The 23595-nt window shown below is 41.8% G+C and overlaps 1 protein-coding gene across 1 annotated transcript in view; it reads right to left on the bottom strand.

The window, feature by feature from the left end:
• Positions 1-23595, bottom strand: part of LOC134658858 (mitogen-activated protein kinase kinase kinase kinase 5) — an 80716-nt gene that overhangs the window by 39511 nt on the left and 17610 nt on the right. The window contains exons 2-6 of the mRNA XM_063514529.1: positions 6478-6681; positions 4974-5080; positions 4343-4481; positions 3234-3497; positions 1111-1218 (exon numbers count right to left, since the gene is read on the bottom strand). Of these exons, the coding sequence (XP_063370599.1) occupies positions 1111-1218; positions 3234-3497; positions 4343-4481; positions 4974-5080; positions 6478-6681 (822 nt within the window). The remainder of the gene's footprint in view (positions 1-1110; positions 1219-3233; positions 3498-4342; positions 4482-4973; positions 5081-6477; positions 6682-23595) is intronic.

Raw genomic sequence — 23595 nt, 5'->3', positions numbered from 1 at the left:
TCGGTTGAATTGGACGTTACCAACAGTTCGCAATGTAACTAAAATCGCATGCGAGTTCGCGCGCCGTCTAAGGGCTCATTTAGACGGTGCGAGAACTCGCATACGATTCTAGTTACATTGCGAACTGTTGGTAACGTCCAATTCAACCGACCGATCAAAACCCGCAATGTAATGAAACTCGCATAATGCGAGTTCTAGCACCGTCTAATTCGTCTAAATAAGCCCTAAGGGCCAGTTGCACCAACCACAAGTAACACAGACTAACCAACGTCACGCAGCAGAGATCTATGAAACTTCCCGTGCAATACAATTTAGCGAACGCTTTAACGATGACAGACGGCTAAGGGTCGGTTGCACCGAACTGTTTGTCATCGTTAAAGAGTTCGCTAAATTTTATTGTATGGAAAATTTCATAGTAAACCGCCGCGGCGCGCCGGGTGACATTGGTCAGTCTGTCAAGTACGGATGGTGCAACTGGCACTTAGTGCAACCTAACCTCAATGAAATAAAACATTAGAAAACTACAAAAAATATAACCCAGTTCTTTGTTATATACATTGAGTATTGACACTAAAAGGAGAGGAAGAAGAGAGAGGAAAGCAAAACGTTAAAATAGTTATTTGTACAACAAGAGATCAAAGTTTGATATTTCTTCGAGTGCTTATTTTGAGTCCCGTGCAAGCGAAAGATTCTATAATATTCATATTCACGAGCGTAGCGAGTGAATCTAATTTAGAATCTTGAGCGTACCAAGGGACTCAAAAGCGCACGAGATGTAAATAACTTTGATCTCGTGTAGTACACAACATTTTTCACCTCAGCAGTGAGAACATATTAGAGAACCCGAAAAATGTATTCCTTCTTCATCACTTACCTCTATTCACTCATGTTTTCTTAAGATATACCAACAATTAAATTTTCACTTCAGCAGCTCGAACAAGGGTACTTTGTTACTTAAAAACAGTGAGCAAAATCGCATTTTGCTCACTGAGTGAGCAAAATCGCATTTTGCTCATTTTGTCTCACTCAGTGAGCAAAATGCGATTTTGCTCAATGTTTTTAAGTAGCAAAGTACCCTTGTTCGAGCTGCTGAGGTGAAAAAATCGTTACCCCATCATCGTCCATTTCCGAGTTGTTACACACGCTGGGCGGGTTCGAGTACTTCTGTAACAAGTCTATGGCCAGTCGCTTGTTCATGTCTTGCTGGAAGAACGCGTGCTGTGGACAAAAACATATTGAAACCTATACCAGTTTCTATTAAACACAATGTTATTCGATATTCAATAAAATACATGCCGCAAAGCCCTCTACATGCTGCTTTGTACACCCCTGTGTGTGTACCAGGGATGTTGCGAAATTCCGCATCCGCATCCGCAACCGCGGAACTTCCGCATTATTTTCAACATCCGCATCTGCATCCGCATCCGCATAAAATCGATGCTGAGCTTATGCGGATGCGGATGTCAAACAAGTCGGTACGGGAACGTCTTAGCGGCGGCGTAAGTGCTAGGTAATTTCGTCATTACCCGTTATAGGTAATGACGAAATCATCTAGATCCAGAAAAGTCGGCCAAGTTACTGTTTATTAAATATAACGCACAGCTATATTCTTGCTCAAATACTAAACGTTTCGTTTTTTTTAATAAAAAAATACTAAAAATGTAATACTTGACGTTTTCTAGAAGTACCTAATCTTGACATCCGCATCCGCATTCGCATCCGCGGATGTGAGCCTTTAAAAATCCGCATCCGCATCCGCGGATGTCAAAAAATCGGCATCCGCAACATTCCTGGTGTGTACAACATTTTTGACAAAAGGGCGAGTTGCATCTTATGCCGTGTGTACACAAGCATCGAAAGACTCCAAGACAGGCCGAGAACGAGTGTGTACATAATGCTCCCCTCTCGTCTCGGTCGGGTCGGAGCGGTGCCGAAACTCTCAGCGAGTGGCTACAAACCAGGGATGTTGCGAATATCCGCATCCGCAACCGCGGAACTTCCGCATTATTTTCAACATCCGCATCCGCATCCGCATAAAATCGATGCGGATGTGGAAAAGGTCGGTACAGGAACGTCTTAGCATGCTAGACTGCTAGGTAATTTAGTCATTAACCAAAAAAACCTATTAGAAATGAGCAGTCAAGCGTGAGTGGGACTTAATGTACGGAACCCTTGGAACGCGAGTCCGACTCACTTGGCTGGTTTTTTGAAATAAAAATTCCTAAAATGTAATATTTGACGTTTTTTATGGTACTATCTTGACATCCGCATCCGCATCCGCATTCGCGGATGTGAGCCTTTAAAAATCCGCATCCGCATCCGCATCCGCGGATGTCAAAAAATCGGCATCCGCAACATCCCTGCTACAAACACATAAATCCATCAAACCCAATCTTGGCCTATTGTGGTTTTCGCGAACTAGACCTTCGGCTCTCCCGCTTCTTTTTCGCGGGCCAGTAGTTTGGAAACTCCTTGAGGCACTAACAGCACTCCAGGCTACAGCGAACGGTCATTTTACTGCCAAAGTACGAGGGTTGTTTGAGAAGTAACTTGGTTTCATATCAAAAAATAATAATATTGCAAATGTATTTATTTTATTTCTCTACGTAATCCCTCCGAAGTTCTACGCACTTGTCCCAACGAGTCTGCAACTTCACGGAAGTGCGTTTCTTCAAGGGCCTCGAAATACGCATTGACCTCCCATATAACCTCCTCATCGGACTTAAAATTTCGCCCTAAGAGAAATGTTTTCAGTTTCGGGAAGAGGTGATAGTCCGACGAAGCCAAATCTGGTGAATAAGTAGGGTGTGGAAGAAGTTCCAATCGTAACTCCGACAATTTTTGTGCAGCGACACGACTTGAATGCACCGGAGCGTAGTCATGGTGAAAAATCACATTATTTTTTGCCAAACCTGGACGTTTTTCAGCTATTGCCGCCTGTAACTGATCCAAAAGTGATGCGTAGTATGCTCCAGTTATAGTTTTTCCCTTGGCCAGGTAGGCAATTAAAAGTATCCCTTTGCGTCCCAAAACACAGACGCCATCACCTTTCCAGCAGACGGAATGCATATGGCTTTCTTTGGAGTTGGCTCACCATGACCAGCCCATTGTTTCGACTGATGTTTCGTCTCCGGGATGTAGTGATGGATCCAGGTTCCATCCATAGTAACAAAACGGCGAATAAAATCTGTTGGATTACCCTCGTATGTAGATGAAAGAGATAAACAGTGTACCTGAAGCAACTTGTCAGCTGTCGGCCTCTTCTTCGGGTTTTTAGTAAGCGCCAACTTGAGGAAAGCGTGGAAGAGTTGCGACCAGCGCTCCCGTTCCTTCAGCTGCGGCGGCTTGAAGCCAGACTTGGACATCAGGAAGAGCACCCTCATGGGGTGCAGCTCGAACATCGGGGGCTGGAGTTCTGCCAGCTCTATGGCGGTGATGCCGCACGCCCAGATGTCACAGAGCTGGTTGTAGCCGCCCTTCCTTTCTACTGCTGCCACCTGGAAAACCAAAAGAGATTATAATCTATATAAACTCCTCTCCAACTATAGTTGGAGAGGAGTTTTATGCGCCGTTGGATACTGACACTTTGTGCTGAAAAAAGGGTATATGGGTGAATCAACTTTTTCTTGTCACTCGTTGCCATGGTTACGTTCCTCTGGGTCACTCTTTAAAACCGGATTTTTAGGCATTTAAATTCTTCAAACACGCTTTTTTGTGAAACTTATAAACCCTTTCCATACAGGATCGTTTACCAAGCCAGAAGAAGAACAAGGTGGTTTAGTCAGAAGAAGGTGGTGTACAATGTCTTCTAACAAACTACGCTACTATTGTCTCTTGGCTGACCGGACAGAATAACAACAAGAAATAGTTGATCCACCCATATAGCTCAGACAAAATATTAATCGAATTGATTGTTTGTTCTTCTTCCTCCTGTCCTTATCCCGCGTTATGTGGGGTCGGCACAACATGTTTTTCTCTTCCATGTTTCTATCTTGCGTCACATCAGCACTCACACTCGAATTCAGTGTTTGTTGAGATCGATAAATAGATAGGGATAGGATACACTCTTTACAAAAACTCTGATCGATTAGCGTGGTACCGGCATAGCAAGCGAAGGAATGCGAGTCATTTGGCGCAAATGATAATGAATAAATGTGGAAAGGAAAACCAAGGAAAAGGTAGATGGACTATGTAAGAGATGAGATGAAAGGAAATCGAACAACAGAGAGGTATGGAGGAAGAAGATGCTGCGTCGACCCCTAAGTGTTGGGAAAAGGGCAAACGAATGATTATGACTATTGGGTATTTGAAATAAATTGTAGTATAGTGTGGACTATCATACCTCCGGCGCCATCCAATATGGCGTCCCGATGAAGGACTTGCGCTTGTTGATGGTGGCCGTGATCTGAGCTGAGACCCCGAAATCCGCCAGCTTGACATCCCCGCACTCCGTTAGCAAGATGTTTGCCCCTTTTATATCCCTAGAAAAGAAAAACATTGTTTATATTTAGCTGTGAGACCAGGCCCCAGTTTGACCACGCTGACAATAGGTAAATTGCTGGTTCAACAACTTTACATCCAGCTAGGTTCCGTCGTTACTTACTGATCCAAATATGTACCTACAGGATTTTTTTATTGTCAGGTGACATTTGTCAAGTTGGTGAAATAGGCGTCTAGTATAGCTCTAGGACTAGGCTGAACAGCACAGGGCCAGATAGCCTGGAAAAGCTCGTAATTACTGGCCGCATGGCAAGGAAGCGTAGGCATGGACGTATGGCCACGCGTTGGGTGGACAGAATAACGTCAGTGACAAACGCCACACTGCAGGCTAGCATGCACTGGGCCCAGGACAGAGCGGCCTGAAGAGCGCTGGTGAAGAGTGTCCACATTCGTCACGTCCCTCAGCCATGACGTGACGACAAGGAAGAAGTCGCTCTAGGATAGCGGATAAAACTAATAGATGAAGAGCTCACCGATGCATCTTGCCCATGCTATGCAGATAGGAGAGCCCCATTAACGTCTCTCGACACATGTAGGCTATCTGCAGCTCGGTCAGCGGGCCCGTCACGTGGTAGATATCCTGGAATAGGACAAATGTGACAATTAAGGACGATTCTGTATTACATTTAGACAGCATAGTCGTCTTAGATGGCTTAGATAGTCGCAGCGCGTTAGAGGGAGAGATAGTTTTGTTAGCCACAGTCTCTTATGAACTGCACATACCTTGAATGTCGTCTCGCAAACGGGGCACATCGGCGACTTCTTGCAGTTGGCCTTGATTCAGAAAACACTGTTAATTTACGACGGTTTCAGACTAGCGTTTTATACGCGTCTATAAGCTCGTGTAGACCAAATAACGCTAGTCTGAAACCGCCCTTAGCCCCACTCGACCATCAGTAGGGCTTTGTCAAGTAGCTAGTAGGGGAAATTATGAGAAACTTTAACATGAAACTGACCTGCAAGCTCCCCCCTCCACAGTACTCCATAGAGATCCACAGCTTGTCTCTCCCGAGTTAGCCGTAGTAGGCCACTATGTTGGTATGTCTGAAGAGGATCTCTTGTAGACCACTGACCTGCAAGCTCCCCCCTCCACAGTACTCCATAGAGATCCACAGCTTGTCCCTCCTGAGGTACGAGCCGTAGTAGGCCACTATGTCGGTATATCCACAGTATACTAAGAACAGTAGTGAATCTAAGGCCGCTCGGCAAGTTATTTACCTACTCTTGCGTTGGCGCTTAGGGTTGTCACTTTTATTTTTAGTTAAATATTATTTGCGTATTATGAGTAGCACTAGGTTTCTATTTATATAATATAATGAAATGTTCTGTCAATTCATAAATAAGGTATAAATTAAGGCCGGTAAGAGCAGGTAAATGCGAGCGTACTCGAATGCGCGCGATCACAGTCGCGGTACGGCCCACACTGCCGCCACCGTATTCCCCCGTATATTATGCGAATGTGTGCGTGGCAGCGCGTGCGTACACGGCGCCCGGCGCGCACGCACACATTCAAGCCGTCAGCGGCACATTTATATGAAGATTCACTACTGTTCTTGTACTGTGGTATATCTGAAGTCATTCATCTAGAGAATCTCTTGTATATCACTAACATGCAAGCTCCCCCCTCCACAGTACTCCATATAGATCCACAGCTTGTCTCTCCTGAAGTAGCCGTAGTAGGCCACTATGTTGGGGTGTCTGCAATCCTTCATCAAGAAGATCTCTTGTAAACTACTAACCTGCAAGCTCCCCCCTCCACAGTACTCCATAGAGATCCACAGCTTGTCCCTCCTGAGGTACGAGCTGTAGTAGGCCACTATGTGGGTATGTCTGAAGAGGATCTCTTGAGACCACTAACCTGCAGACTGCCTCCCCCACAGTATTCCATAGAGATCCACAGCTTGTCCCTCCTGAGGTACGAGCCGTAGTAGGCCACTATGTGGGTATGTCTGAAGAGGATCTCTTGAGACCACTAACCTGCAGACTGCCTCCCCCACAGTACTCCATAGAGATCCACAGCTTGTCCCTCCTGAGGTACGAGCCGTAGTAGGCGACTATGTTGGGGTGCCTGCAGTCCTTCATCATCAGGATCTCCTGCTGGATGATGGCGAAGTCATCGCCCGGCTCGAGCTTGATCACCTTGATGGCCGCAAGCTCCCCGTTCCCGTTGAGACGTTTCGCCTGGAACAAAGGAAATACTTTTTAATATCATCATCAGCACATTTTTATTTTAATCCAAATGCAGAATAGATGTACGGTTATACAGATTTGATTTCTGTGCCACTTCGTACAGCCAAGTTCACAAACTTGTTTACACGACGTTATTGTCAGTGCCATAGAGGCGTGTAAATATATTTTTGGAACGTTGGCTTGTAAAGATGTTTGTGAGCTCGACCGTACCATGTCCCAAAACAGAAGGAACAAAATATTTCACGAGTGACCCGACCCGAGTCGGTATTACGTTCGCAAACACAATATTTATAGGTAGCAGAAGCAAAACAAAAGAAAGCATTTATAATTCAAAGCAAACATTGTTGGGGGCCGACCACAGACTGCCCCGCATAGACTTTGCAATGTGAAATATACATTCCATGCCCCATAGATTGGGAAAAATAAAGAAGCGTACATGTCAACGCCTTCCTTAACAACTGGCCGGAAGAAGCGCTGAATCGGGAGTCATGGAAAACCAGGGGAGAGGACTTTGCCCAGCAGTGGGACACACAAATAGACTAAGAAAAAAAAAACTAGTCAATTAGTTGTCGTTTCTGCTTGCCAAATTTCATCAAGTATAATAGTTTGATCCGATGCCTATTTACAAAATAACAATTACCTACTTTGGCATATATTATAAGTGTGAAATGCGAGCGAATAAATGTCTCAATTCCGTCTTTCCATCGATTCTCCTCTATACTCTCTATAGGTCACATTTCTCAACCGATTCTAGTGAAATTTTGTGGGAAAGTTCGACAACGATTGGAAATAAGTTCTTATAATTAAAAAAAAAATTGAACTATGATTGTTCGCGAGGTCTAACAGCTCACAGAGCCACTATCCATCTAGGAACAAAGACTTAACTAACACCTTCAACATGCGCTGTCTTCGAAGTATACCATATAAACCATAACATGGGAAGTCAGAGTTACTGCATTACCGCGCTACTGAAACATGCACGATGAGGGTCGCTTTGGTGCGGACCCTCATTACACTTGTCAGAAATGTGGACGATTATCAGTACAAGAATTGGGTTATATAGCCACGAGCGGCGCTGTCGATGTCGCTTGATCAGAGATGTTGCTTTAATCATCTGAAAACATGAACAAGGCCTGACGCACCATCTAGTGGCAGGATCTGTAAGGCCGACACATTGTTCCGAGTTCCAATAGGAAGCAATTTGGTTTAATAGCAACCCGAGAGGAACCTGTAATAATAACTAGTAATGTGAAACTTGCCGAAACGACCTACAGTTAATGAGAAACTAATTGTTAAAGCAACCTCGATATTGGGTAAGTACAGTCGCCATTCGCGATCAGATATATCAGAGCGGCCAAGGTGCTCACAAATATCTGAACACGACTCTATTGTCAGGGCGTTAGAGTGCGTGTTTATGCGCGTGCGTGTGCATGTGCGCGCAGATATTTCTGAGTACCACGGCCGCTCCGATATATCTGATGGTGACTGTACACAAAAGTATGTAAGTGGAGTCCATCTGTGCTAACTTTGCACCGTCGTGAACACAACAAAGTCTGTCTGTCATATTTTCAATTATGACATTGCCACTTAGTTACTTGCCGATTCCAGTAGGTATTTTTATAATGCCGTGGAAAATCTAATTAATTAGAGAAATTTGGTACAAACAGACAACGGGACAGGTGAAACTAAATAAAAGCTCGTAAAAATTAGAGATGCCATGCACGAATATTCGGCAACTATTCGGTATTCGGCCACTTTGCCGAATATTCGGTATTCGGCCGAATGTTGCCTACTATTCGGCCGAATACCGAATATCTGTTGCACCTACCTTAAAAGAACAATTACACAATAAAATTACCAAAAACTAGGTACATATATTTAATAATTATAATGTTTTCTGGGTAAGTTATTAAATACGAAGACCCTTTTTTGAGCATTTCTTGATTATACAATATTTTATTCTTGTCATCATGTCATGGTCCTGATTTGCAGACTCTATGTACATTCATTAATTCTGTTCAACAAAAATATCTTAGCAAACGTTGGCTGAGTTTTCATAATTTGTGACTCAAAATGTTCGCATGTCATGCCGAATATTCGGCGCTGCGGCCGCGAGGGGCCGAATATTCGGTATTCGGCCAAAACCACTATTCGGGGCATCTCTAGTAAAAATGCCATTTTACATTAAAATTCTAAAGCACAATATTCCGTTCTCTTGGGCAGTGTCGGACGAGTTGAGAGGTCTCCGACCCGATACTAATTAGGCTAGCACCAAACTCGCCGCGGCTAACTGTAAACTTTACTGAGCATAGGTGAGCCTTATGTGTGTGCAGTAAGGCTTATGATATGTCGGATTGTGATGTTGACGCGCAGCGAGTTATAGTTATGATGACACGTTGCTTTAGGCAAAGATTTTTTACTTCGGCACAATATTGCATTGATATGATTTGTTTACTATCTATTGATCACATGTAAGTATGTTAACACATTCATTGCCACCCAGCCAAACAAGACATCCGCGCCAGGCCACAAAAATGTCGTCATATAAAGCTGTAGTACCACGATCCCGACTATCGGGTCGTCCGGCCTGGGTACGAACTCGTAAAATACCCGATAGTCGGGTTTTCGGCACTGAATGTGTTAAAAACAGTAGGGACAACTTCAATCGCCGTCATTTTACTGGTTACTTTTGTCAGAAACCCTTCTGACGTGGAATAATGATGATGATTGATGATGGCTGATGTAAAAAGTAATGAAATAAATGCATTTGTATTGTATTGTATTGTATGATTGTTTTATATCAATCATCATACTCTATCATCCTTCCTTGCGCCTCAAACAATCTCCATACCAAATTTCATCTACTTAAATCGTTTCAGCGGTTTAAGCGTGAAGAGGTAACAGACAGACAGGGTTACTTCCACATTTATAATATTAGTACGGATGGGTTCGTGAAAAATGTAAAGTTAGCGGTACACCGAGTCTATACCTATATTACCTAATGTTATATTTTTCTAGTGTCCATTTTTACTCAGCGCAAGGGTGACTGAGTGACCCATTTGACCACCAACGGGGCCGATGATTAGATTGTTTGGACCAGTGGCCCTTCCACACGCTTCCCGTGCTCAATTATTTCAATTGGTAAGTGTAAAACATGAAAAGTGAAAGATTAGATTTAATTTGGTATAGGATATAATATAATCTATATCATATAGGTATTTATAGTTAACTGAGGATAAATGTTGTTTAGAGATATCCAGATTTTTGCGATAAACTGAGAGGAATGGAAGTCTACGCCTTTTCACAACAGTGTAGGGCACTTTATAGGCTTAAAAAGTATGTAGTAACGTAAAAATAACCATGTCAGATAAACGTCAGTCCATACAATGTGTATGACCTTTGGTCATAGAGTTTCGACATAAAGGCTTGGCCAAACACAGAGCGCGACGCAACGCCGCGTCCGCGCCGCGTGATGCCGACGCGATGACTATTCAAACCAGAGATGTTGCGGATGCAGATTTTTTGACATCCGCGGATGCGGATGCGGATGCGGATATTTAAAGGCTCACATCCGCGGATGCGGATGCGGATGTCAAGATTAGGTACTTAGAAAACGTCAAATATTACATTTTTAGTATAAATAATAATAATAATAATTTGAGCCTGATACGTCCCACTGCTGGGCACAGGCCTCCTCTCATGCGCGAGAGGGCTTGGGCTATAGTCCCCACGCTAGCCCAATGCGGATTGGGGACTTTACATACACCTTTGAATTTCTTCGCAGATGTATGCAGGTTTCCTCACGATGTTTTCCTTCACCGACAAGCTAGTGGTTAATATCAAATGATATTTCGTACATAAGTTCCGAAAAACTCATTGGTACGAGCCAGGATTTGAACCCGCGACCTCCGGATTGAAAGTCGGACGTCATATCCACTCGGCCACCACCGCTTTGCTGCTTATTTTTAGTATATTTTTATTAAAAAAAAACGAAACTTTTAGTATTTGAGCAAGAATATAGGTGCGTTATATTTAATAAACAGTAACTTCGCCGACTTTTCTGGATCTAGACGATTTCGTTATAGGTAATGACGAAATTACCTAGCACTTACGCCGCCGCTAAGACGTTCCTGTACCGACTTGTTCGACATCCGCATCCGCATAAGCTCCGCATCGATTTTATGCGGATGCGGATGTTGAAAATAATGCGGAAGTTCCGCGGTTGCGGATGCGGATGTTCGCAACATCCCTGGTTCAAACAGGGCGCGCGCGGACCGCGCTCTCAACGCGCCCTCTTCGCGCGCGCGAACGCGGCGCGGCCGCGCGCCACCGCTCGCTGCCTAACGTCCGATCCGACTGATGTGACCCAGCGCGACGCGGCGGGGCGCGTCCCGCCGCGTCCGCGCGGCGCAGCGCTGCGCGGACGCAACGGGCCGCGCGGCGCGGGGCGCGACAGAAGCGGGGCGTGATACCGGCGGGACGCAGTCTGTTTGACGTCGGTAACCTGTTAGCATTTGCCGCGGTCGCGCGGACGCGGCGCTGCGTCGCGCTCTGTGTTTGGCCAAGCCTTAAGGGAACGCCTGTTAATGGCTACTCCGTTTGGTTATATCCTCCAAGTGTTGACTGCACGAAACCGTTTAAACCTTCAGCGGACTGTATAAAAGGCGCTTGCCAAATTCACCCGTTTATTCCCAACCCCAAATTAGAATAATTTTACATAAACATGTGACATATTATGAACATCATCAAGCACCATGTTTACATAATTGTCACAACTGCCGACCGAATAACTAAATAAATACATTTATCACGCTTTAGAAGCGTTAAAGCGTATGTCCAGTGCTATCGAAGCGTTGACTGATGTTTTAATCGTATAGGTAATAATCGTATACTGTAGGTCTACAAATTGTCAGATAAACTCTTCTAAATTTGACGTAAGTGTCCGACAGCCTGTACAAAAACTTAACTCTTTTGCGTGTTAATTTTAAGGTTTATTTTTGCCTGCAGCTTTAGTATGTCTGACCAATCGGTTTTGAGGGGAAAACTCCAAGTGACCCAATTTCAGTGGAATTGGGCCGATGGCTGACCGCTACAAAGGGCGTAGGGGGATGGTGGGACTATTTAATGAAGTCCCTTAGGATTCTTAGGAACTATTTGTTCTGTGAAGGGACGATTTCGTCTATAAATACCTAGTTAACGACCGTTTTTTTTTGTTTTATACTTTGTCTCGTTTTCGAAGTTTTCATAAGTACACCGTTATACACACTACTTGTAGTCTGTGCTATACCCAGTAGATATGAGCGCCGCGCCGGCGCGCCGCCGCCGCCGACAAAATTTTCGCGCCGCCGCCGCCGACGCTGCGCTATCGGCGTGGCATCGGCGTGACCTTGGTAGTTACTACTGCTCTCAGAATCAGATAATATATTTTTAATCGAGTTTAGATCATTAACGGCGCCACTTCGAATAGTTTATAGGCATTCAAAAGGTATTTTAGGCCCATATAATTCAAAAATATCGAAGGCAAATGCAAACTTATATGTGTAGTGACCGCGCTACTAGTCTTGGGGAAACGAAATTATTTAATATCAATATTTCGGCCTGTTTTAAGCATTGGTCCTTATCCGATCTTAGCTCCATTGCAGCTCGGCCTTTGGCGTCACACGAATGCGCCCGCAGGAAAGCTCCAGATCTTTAACACTATGGCTTCAGTCTTTATCGGCCTGCGCCCTCGCTCTGCTCTCTTGTAGCTCGGCTTCGCACAGAAGCGCGCCGCAATCGGCGCTCCAGGCGTTCGGCCGTCAGCCAAGCATACTAGTGATGGGTAGGACATCAATTTAAAATGAGTTTGTATGAGTACCTCATTTTCTAAAATGAGGTGTTACAATGTCTTACTTCAAATGAGGTGAGGTACTAGCATATTTTCAGCGTCGACTATTCCATTAATTCCAACGGCGACAAAAATATTTAATGTATATACATATTTATGTATTCATCACTTCCTTTATAAATAAATAAATAGTAACATTTAATTGGAGTGCAATTCTGGAGGTTAAGAATAGAACTTTTAGGGGAAAGATAATTTTAGAATCAAGTAAAATGAATAGAGGAGTGAAGTAAGACATTTTTGCGGTACGAAGTACTGCGACAAATTAACAAAATGAGTGGTACAAATGAGGTGCCTCACGAGTGAGCGACTCAACACTAAAGCATACACTTGGCGTTCGATTCTTAGCTATATGCTTACCTGCATCCTCTGGCCTCGCATTGGGATTGGGAGGCGTCGAAATCAAGTCTTCGGTGTTACATGGAGCTCGGCGTTGGGCCTCACTTGACATAAATCGGTTTTGATGAATCGATATTGGTTAATGAGGGAACTCAATTTTCTTTGGACTGTCGACAGACGTTTCCCTGATACAATCAATCCGCAATTTTTAACTTAGCACAAAATATAAGGGCCTCGCTAAGATCTTCCAGCCAGAGCCTCGCCAAGATTAAGACCGCCTCTGATGCCGCGCGATACCGCTTATCCACAGTTAATACGATATAAAATTTTTTCGTACCATTATTCAATAAATTAACCTTGAAAATAAAAAATGCATTTATTTCATAACTTTCTTACAGCAAAAACATGTTTTTTCGGTAAAATTTTGGTTTGAATTCTTTTTTCATTAATCGAAGGTGTTTCAAGGCCACGCCGCCGATTCGCCGCCGCCGCCGACCAATTTTGACCGGCGCGCCGCCGCCGGCTAAATGCCTATCGGCGCTCATATCTAATACCCAGATCCCACACATATACAGTGTTAGAGTATATGGGGCATTATCAATGAAAAGGGACCTTATTGTCGATGGCGCTTACGCCGCACAGCGTCGCGCGGCATTGTATTTATATCGAAGCATCGTTAATAATGGCGTAAGCGCCATCGACAATAAGGTCCCTTTTCATAAATAACGTCACATGTATAAAAGGCTACACATGTATCATTTGACGCGCATTATGCCAATGTCATAGCAAGCAGTTGTTTGTCTAAATCTACCTCACATGACGACCCTGCCAGGATTCAAACCTGGAATCTTCTAATTGTGTAAAAAAATAGAAAATTTACAGTAGATAGAGGTCTACTACCTATAGTAGGAGTCGATCGATTAAGGAAGACAGCGGTTAGTAGAACATCTGATAAATAAACAATTTGAAATAATTACAATGTCGGAATAATATATAGAAATATGGTTTTGAAATAGGTATGTTATCAATAAAATTGCACTCTTGAGAATATAAGAGACCCCCAGTGCGTGTGGTGTAAATCTATGATAAAATGTATCACCTGTTTCTATGAATAGTGTGATGCTATCAGATCAAACTAGCCAACTGGCACAAACGAGGAAAATCTACACCAACACTCACCACAAAGACCCGCTCGATACAGACAGACATACAATACAAAAGCTTCGAAACAATGACCTGCCGTTTGATTCAACTTGACGCGACAGATATTACTTAAATGTAGACCTTATAGTTTTACGACAAGGTTGTCAATGCTCCGTGGGTGGTAATTGGTGTCTTCCGTCTAGACTTTTAGTCGGATTGTTGACACTCAGCCTAAAGTTGAGTAAATACTGTCTGGGCGATGGGGTTGCGGGGCGATGTAATCGATCGTTTGATTTTGCAGTTTATTTCGCTGATATATATCTTATCTTATACCACTGAACGAGCAATTCTTGTATATTTATTTATGTATACTATGTATTGTGTGTTGTATTTGTTTTATACTATGTAGTGATATTTCGGGGATCTCGGAAACGGCTCTCTCTAACGATTTCGATGAAATCTGCTATATAGGGGTTTTGAGGGACGAAAAATCTATCTAACTATGTCTTATCTCTGGGAAAACGCGCATTTTTGAGTTTTAATATTCCCAGATATTAGGACTGATATCTGACTTCGTTCTGTCTATTAAATCAGCAGAATGTAAATTAAAACCCGTAATCAATGCAATCGTAATCTGGAAAAAGGTTCCATCTATTTAACAATATCCCTTAAATTGGGCAACACAAAAGGGTAACAAATCAATTAGAATGTAAGCATATATGTTTGGTACTGACTGACTCCCTTTACATTAACTGAACAAACACGCTAATGAGTAATTGCTCCAATTACCTGTGTAGGCTTACCTTCCAAATGGCACGGGTTTCCGTATCTGATCATTGATCAAACCTAGGTACATTCCTAACAAAACTGTATAACGACTCATAATTCCATACAAATAAAGAAATAAACCAACACAGTCAAACAAAGACTCGAAGTTTCTGCAAATTCTTAATTCTACTCATTCTTACACAAATAATACATTCTTTGGAAAGGACTCGAGTCTCTACTCTAACAAGTTGAAAATATCTCGATCGAATTTCGACTTATTTGTAAGAGTTATAAAAACTAAGTCGAGTCTTAAAGCAGTTATTCATAAGTCTAAACTGGAGTAAGGGTATTAGTCAAATGTAGCATAGTATGACTAACTAATGATACTCATTCACTAGACGTTTATTTATTTACACGATGTTAAATTCCGAGCTGATAGTAAACGTAAACTAAAGAAGCCGTGGCTTGTAGTAAAGCCAAACAAGTGCATATTATTTGCACTCTTGACCATTGACATTTCGAAGACTGAGCACCGGATTTTATCACTAACAGAGTTACTCTCCTATGTCCCTAGAGGTGATTTGAGGTCACCTATAATATATTCTGTCCGCTTTCCTAAGATCAAGTAAGGTGCAGGGGGGCAATATAGACTTAGACTGCGGGGTAATTGAAACTAATCGAAATATGTTCCATGTTTTACATTATTAACTAGAGTTACACACAACACATCCTTTTGGCTATCTGGACATATATGACACTCTAGTTAATAATGTAAAACATGGAAGATATTTCGATTACTTTAAATTATCCCGCAGTCTAAATTGCCCCGCTATTGCTAAAATATTATGTGCGTTCGGGAGATCTGGCGGCCTAGCCAAGGTGACAATTGCTATCGCTATGCCATCGAATCGCTTTGTGTCTCTCTATCACTCTTCCATATTAGTGCGACAGTGACAGTTGCGTTTCGATCGGTACGGAGCGTAAGCGATTGACACGTTGGCTACGCGCCTTGGAGCTTTACCGTTGAACACTTTATCAGAGCGAGAGAGATGATAAGCGTGACGGAAACACCTTAACCACGTTAAACGTAGGATCGGATTCCTCTGTAATTGGATTAAGTGGCGGCGCTCAATCTTGCCTCATTATTTGTTAACTGGTTTACACTCGTCTTCAAGATCTAGTTTAATTTGACCCCTGAATTCTGGACAACTATGTGTGACCGGGGGGGTTAGGCTTATAATGGTCCATGTCCATTTTATAAACAATGCAACGGTGGAAAGAGAATGTGGAATTCGAGAGAATTCCTATGTACCTGAGAGCCAAAACCATAATGTACAGTCGAGTTCTTCTGCTAATCTGGGAATTCTGGGATATAAAACATGGTTTATAATTTATATGTAAGTAGTGTGACTACTTAAAAGACACAAATCAAAATATTTAATAAAATAATTTGTCGGTTCCCAAAGTTGTGTATAGATGACAGCACCAGTCTCTCTCGCTATAAATTGTAATTCCGTAAGGAATTCGTATAGATAAGAGGTGCAAGCGCATATTGCTTGCCCTTAGAGTTGGTCAAAGACGCCTAGTCTTAGTAAGATGGCATATAGTCGGGAAATTGGGACGGGTTCCACCGTGGCGGGGTGGCCAAGGGGTTCAAGGCGTTAGCCCGCATTGCTAAATACGCCGGTTCGAATCCGGCCTTCACCACTGGTGGGATTCGTCATTTTTTCTTTAATATTTGACATCTATGTTCAGTTTATAAGGTTTACCTATTTTATGTTGAAACAGCGTAACAATAACAATAACAAACAAGTACCTAACTGTTGTAAGAATCCGGTTCGAGGCATTGTCACGAAGGCAAGGTCACCAAAGTGAAAGTGACGTAGTGACGTTAGTCATAGTTGGCAAGTTAGATCATTTACTGTAACCTGGCCCATTAGTCTCATTACACTAATTAGGTAATTAGTGGATGTATACTTTCACAGTTTTTACGATATAAATAAGCGCATTATGATTACATTTTTATCACTTGATGTATTATGTACCTATATAAGACGTCGTACTAACATACCCATTTGTTAACATAAAATTAAATTTGAGTGAACATGAAACACACTTATATGACAGACTCGTATATCAAGTGTGGGACTTACTCGTAAATATATCAGTTACATCTTTTTTTATTTCATTAATGACACTGCAATTTCCGTCATATTTTTTTAGGTCTATGGTAATTTTTTTTGTAGAAATACGGTAGGGCGTTGGTCATCGAAATCGCATATCTATACTTAAATAATAAATAAATACTATGTGTGGTATATTATATATAATTTAAATAAATAATCAACTTCTTAATTGATGTATACACATTTTGAGCAAATTTCCGCCCAGCGACTTTCTATTTAATTCTTTCCCCGATTAAAAATGTCGTATCATTTGTTAAACGATTTCATAAAAGCGCTATAAATAAATAGATGAAAAGGAATTAAAACTCGCTCCCGGCCACTTAAGAGGATGTGATACTTTCGGTCTTTTTCCTTTCTTTGTAATTAAGCTAAAAATACACAACCCATTCACGCAAAGGGACGGTTACGCGCGATCTTGAGGCCTATTCGAACTTAAATTTTGATGTCAAAATTGTATCTAAATGATGTCATTATTAGGGTTCCGTACCCAAAGAGTAAAAACGGGACCCTATTACTAAGACTCCGCTGTCCGTCCGTCCGTCTGTCACCAGGCTGTATCTCACGAACCGTGATACCTAGACAGTTGAAAATTTCACAGATGATGTATTTCTGTTGCCGCTATAACAACAAATACTAAAAACAGAATAAAATAATGATTTAAGTGGGGCTCCCATACAAAAAACGTGATTTTTGACCGAAGTTAAGCAACGTCGGGCGGGGTCAGTACTTGGATGGGTGACCGTTTTTTTGCTTGTTTTTTTTTGCTTGTTTTTTTTGCTTGTTTTGCTCTATTTATTGTTGATGGTGCGGAACCCTCCGTGCGCGAGTCCGACTCGCACTTGGCCGGTTTTTTTGTTATCATACTTATCATTCGTCCGTGAGTCTCGCTCGCGCCAATATATGTAGGAACATCATCATCATCCTGGCGTCAATCCCAGCTGTGCCCCCGCGCGGGGCGCGAGGACCCGGGGTCCGCCTTCCGACTCCTTCGTGTCCACTTTGCCCGATCTTCGGCGTCCCTGGTGGTGAGTCCGTTGGCACGCATGTCCTCCTTAACGACATCAAGCCATCGCTTCCTGGGCCGGCCTTTTCTTCCCGTACCGGGAGGAGGCGGCATGGCCAGGCATTTGTTACCCACGTAACTTGCCGGTCTGCGCGAGACGTGGCCATATCAACGAAGGCGGCACTCTTGCAGTTTGTCAGCGATGTCACGGACGCCAAGACTACCCCGGATGTGGGCGTTTCGGACGCGATCCTTGCGTGAAACTCCGCACATCCACCGCAGCATCTTCATTTCCGTGACACGCAGTTCCTGCTTGTGCCGTTCTAGTAAAGGCCAAGTCTCCAATATATGTAGGAACAGTATGAATGAAATGCGCGCGCTAATCATAACAAAATTATATCATTTTGACATCAAAAAGTAAGTTTGAATTTGCTTTCTTTTCTTAAAGTTCTTAAAAAACAATCAAGGTTCCGTATACGTCACGTATCGTTTTATTATACACTATTTAAGTTTTTAAAATTATAAAATTAAGGTTAATAAACAATATTATGAGGATATTGATTTCCTTACCTATAATATCTAATTGTATAATTATACTTTTCACTCAACTACTTCATAATTTGGAGTAAATTAATGAATTAAAACAAGTATAATCGTTGCACAACCGTTCAATTAAAGTAATTATAAAAAAAATATAAACGCACGCGATTTTGAAATGAGTATAAAGTTATTATAAAGAAGTTTGGTCATTTCCGACTGTGAAATCAAGGTGTTTGTCGTACATTTGTACTAGTAAGCAGCATAAATGTTTTTTTGGAAAAGTTCCTTATCGGTCGGTTTGCGGATGGGGGCTAGGCGAAAAAGTATAATATTTTGCCGTCACAAGCCATACTAGTGCGAAATATGTAATGAGCAATGATCGGAATAGGTAGTGTCATTTGGGGTGAATGACCTCAAACATTGTACTTAACATGGATAAGACTCGGGATTCCAAGACTCTTATTTTTTCACGAAAATATTTCTTGGCATGTCTTTAATAGGCTATATGACTAATTTTCATTTATGGTATCAATCGATCGGATTTATTTTAGGATAAAATGTCTATATGGGACCCATTGCATTAAAGCAACACAAAAGTCAGAAATTATAGTCAAAGTCCGACAGTCGCACTTCACTCGCGAAACGGCCCTCACAAAAGGATAAGTGAACGTGACGTCAAGGTCATTGAGATCCCATCTTGAAGTATGGGCAAAACAAGAAAATTGCGTTTTTGTCCGTGAAATATTGCGTTTATATGTATATAGTTGCTATACAATATTTTTTGGATAAAATGTAAGGAATCGACTGGTACCCTTACTTTTATCGTTTTTGGAAGTTAAAAAAAACTTAAATTTCGAAACTTTCAGGTCCTGTATTTTTGTAACATTTCCGTATTTTATTGTAATATCCACATTATTATTTTAAATTGCTCATTTGCTATCTATTTTACTATATTTTGTTATAAAATTCAACATGTGTCATCATCCCTATTGAAGTAGGTAATATGAAAACCCGGGGTGAAAAGGTATATCCATACTAAGCTTACGCACCGAAGTCCCGTGAAATGGCACTACCAATTCCGATCACTGGTAATGAGACTAATGAGAACAGAACAACAAAACAAAACAAAGTGCATGAGCATGAACACACCACCAGCCTTTCTTTTTTTTGGCATGTATGGCGCTATATATATCGCGCCTGCACGTTTCCGCCACGGCTGATGATGTGGTGGAATATGTTCGCAAGAAGATCCGGTACGAGCTGAAAGTGTTCCAGCTGTGATCGCGCCATTACGTGCACTTCACCTCGTTCGTGGTGCGCGTGCCGCGGCCGCTGCTTGCTGGAGACCATCACCAGCGCGGACTTCTGGCCGAAGGGTGTAGTGTTTCGGCGGTTCCGTGGGAATCTGCCAAATCCTACACCGGAACATGCGACACACCAGAAAACCACCGTGTCGGCGAAATAATTTTTAGCTTATAAGATTTTTATTATTATATGTATGTTAGTTTGGAAGGTATGTATCTATGGGCCTTAGTTGCCTGACAATAAATGATATTTGATTTGATTTGATTTTAACTTCGTTCCAACCGAGTGTTCCACGACACTCACCATTTTTAGGGTTCCGGACATCAAAAGCAAAAAACGGAACCCTTATAGGATCACACGTGCGTCTGTCTGTCCGACCATTCTAACATTTTGAAAAAATACACAAAATAGATGACAAGAAAACCTATTAGAAATGTGCAGTCAAGCGTGAGTCGGACTTAATTACGTAGTTTTTGATCCAATCCCTACGGGTTTTATAAAGACATTCCATTCACGTTCCACATAAAAAATACATTGTTAAAATTGGGTAAAGTACGGAACCCTTGGAACGCGAGTCCGACTCGCACTTGGCCGGTTTTTTATTATTATTTGACCATATTGATACACTCATCGTCACATCGAAATCGAAATGTGGGACGTCAACTTGTGTCATATAGAAATCACATCCTCGATGTAAATTGCCCCGGTAGTTAGACCACTTTCCGTACGATGACATTTCGAGGATGGCGGCTCGTCTGCAAGCGTCTGCCGTGACTCATATCAATGCGAACTAAAAACAACACTTAACTGACCAATGGCGATCCTTAGGGCTTTGTAATAAGGTACATAGGTCATCAACAATATTTAAGAGCTATGCTCTTGTCGATGGAGTAATCGCCACCATCTTCTCTTTGCTGGGCCAGCCTTTTGACTCCCTCGTACGACACGACAGAAATCTATCTATAATATCTTTTATTTGGCTGAGATATGTGATCCTGGGCCTTCCTCTGCATCTTTTACCCTTAATCTTGCCCTCCAGGATGTTTAAAAGTATACCTGCAATAATATGTTACACAACGAAGGCGGCAAAAATATCTGACACGAACTTATATGTAGAGCCATAAGAGCGTGTCACATATTTTTGCGGCCTTCGAAGAGTAACATATTATTGCAAGTCACTGTACTAGTAGTAAGGAAGCCCCTTTGATGACTGATGACGTGACGTCACGATGATGCAAAGGTACACTAATGTGACTAATGTAATGAGGTAAGTGAGATGATTTTACAAAATTCTCGTATATAAGTAAGTATTATCTATTTGTTTTATATGTTTAAAGTCCTCGTGTGGTTCGGGCTTAAGTTTCTTCCCATCCATTTAAAAAGGGTAATTCATTTTTTCCTCTGCTATATACTCGTATGGATATTAAATGTCCAAAGAAATGTTGACTATTATGTATATATAATGGCACTCTAGTTAATAATGTAAAACATGGAAGATATTTCGATTAGTTGAAATTTACCCGCAGTCGAAATTGCAATTGCAACTTAAGGGGCCCACTGATTACTAGTCCGCCGGACTATATTGGCCTGTCAACTTTTTGTTCTAACTGACAGGCCGATATCGTCCGGCGGACTGTTAATCAGTGGGCCCCTTTAGGTACATATTAAGTTAACGAGTTTAACTTCACCAACGTACCGTTAAAGACAACCAAGATTTCTGATGACAATATTTTATAATTTCAATTATAGGAAACTAATGTAGATCATTAGCCTTGCCTTGTCTCTAACATAATTATCGCAGGTGGCTAGAGCACGTAAATAGAATACCCTAAAAATACCTCGCTGTTACGCTTACCGTAAGTGTGTAACTGGGTAAATAAACAAGTTGTCAACTCATTCAAGTAAAAATATACTTTTGGTATAAACTAGTGCCTACATCCATTCTTGGGATTAGTTGTCAAAACGGACCCCAGGCGCCCATGAGCCGTGGCAAAATGCCGGGATAACGCGAGGAAGATGATGATGTATAAATCGGATGACAATGCAATATTATTATGACATAGAGCTGATCTGATGATGGAGACAGGAGGTGGCCATAGGAACTCTGTGATGAAACAACGCAACCTAATTGTGTTAAGGCCCCAGTACACAATGGACCATCGCCGGCCGCTCCAAGGGACGCAGCCATGCGGTAGAATGAGATAGCCTGGGGTCCGCTTGGCTTGGTCATCCGATTTATACATGCATGCAAAATTTCAGCTCAATCGGAAACCGGGAAGTGGATCAAATTTACGCAAGATTTGATTACAGACCGACAGACAGACAACGGGACAGGTGAAACTAAATAAAAGCTTGTAAAATTATGTCATTAAAGTTTCAAGAGGATTTATAACATTATTATGGAATTAACAAGATACAATTAAATTTGCAATTCACTCGCCATTATTTTAGAACCGAGAATGTTGGTCGTGCGTTCACTGTTTGTTATTCCAGCTGTGTGACGTCACAGTCCGATACTGTTATTGAAAACAATTTTATTGTACACTTACTAAATAATAAAGAGGTACAACTATACTAAAAATATCAAGAATTCCAATAATATTACTTGAAACGTGAGTAACGTGACACAATTGATGTATTTACCTAATAAGTTTTTAGCAAAATTTTCATTTTTGGTACAAGCTTTTATCGCTGACTGTACTTTTTTCTCCACAGGCAACTAATACTCATCGAGAAAATTCTAAAAACCCCAAACACAATTAGGTTTCGTTGTTTTATCACAGAGTTCCTATAGACAAAATCTGCTCGACGGTATCATAACATAATATTGCATTGTCACCCGACTTACATATGTGTGCAAATTTTCCGCTTCGTTGGAAGTCGGGAAGTGGGTCCAATTTAACTTGCAAGATTTGACTCACACAAACATACATACGTACATTACAAGTTAATAAAAAGCTTGTAGGCAATAAAAATAAAAACAAGAGTTATTTTGTGGAACCTTCGCATTCCAAACATACCAAATGCATTGCCAACTTAGAAAACGAACTCATCTACGAGTACCTACCTATGCCAGTGATTACAAGGACCATCCAGAAACAATGCGCCAAGAAATGGCAATTTTTGGAACACAGACAGTATTTTTATTGCAAGTTTTTTGGCTGCATTTTAGTTTGTAGTCGAACCTTATCCTCGGATTATCTCTTTTGTAATATAATTGGCTCAATGGCTATACACCTTCAAAATGACTACCTACAGACTACATTGCCGTATGAATCTTACAGAACTTGGTGAAGACCATCTATGAAGGGGCCCACTGATTACCAGTACCAGTCCGCCGGACGAGATCGACTTGTCAGTTGTTCGGAACTGTCACCTTTTGCGTTTAACTACAGGTTTACCTACCCTACTTACAGAAGGTCGGTACCTAAAGGTTGTCTGGAAGAGACCGCTCTTTAGCGTTAAGACCGCCTGTTGTTACATCTGTCTTCGTGTACTATGTGTGTCTCTCTGCATGAAATAGTGCATCAGAAGATTAATAGAGAAACGTAGACAGCAGTTATTTGTAGACACAATTTCTATTTTAAAACCCGTATAAAACGATAAAGGTGTATATGAATTCCATAGTAACAAAATCGTTTTGACAATTCGAAAACAGAAACTGATTTGACTAGTAGTCAAATACCCTATTGTCGGTAGAGCAGGAGTGAAGCTTATCTTTTCTGAATGTGTCTGAG

Source organism: Cydia amplana, chromosome 23 (assembly GCF_948474715.1).
Source record: "Cydia amplana chromosome 23, ilCydAmpl1.1, whole genome shotgun sequence".
Taxonomy (NCBI): domain Eukaryota; kingdom Metazoa; phylum Arthropoda; class Insecta; order Lepidoptera; family Tortricidae; genus Cydia; species Cydia amplana.
Note: the sequence above shows the minus strand (reverse complement) of the source record. Positions and strands in the feature narration are given on the sequence as shown.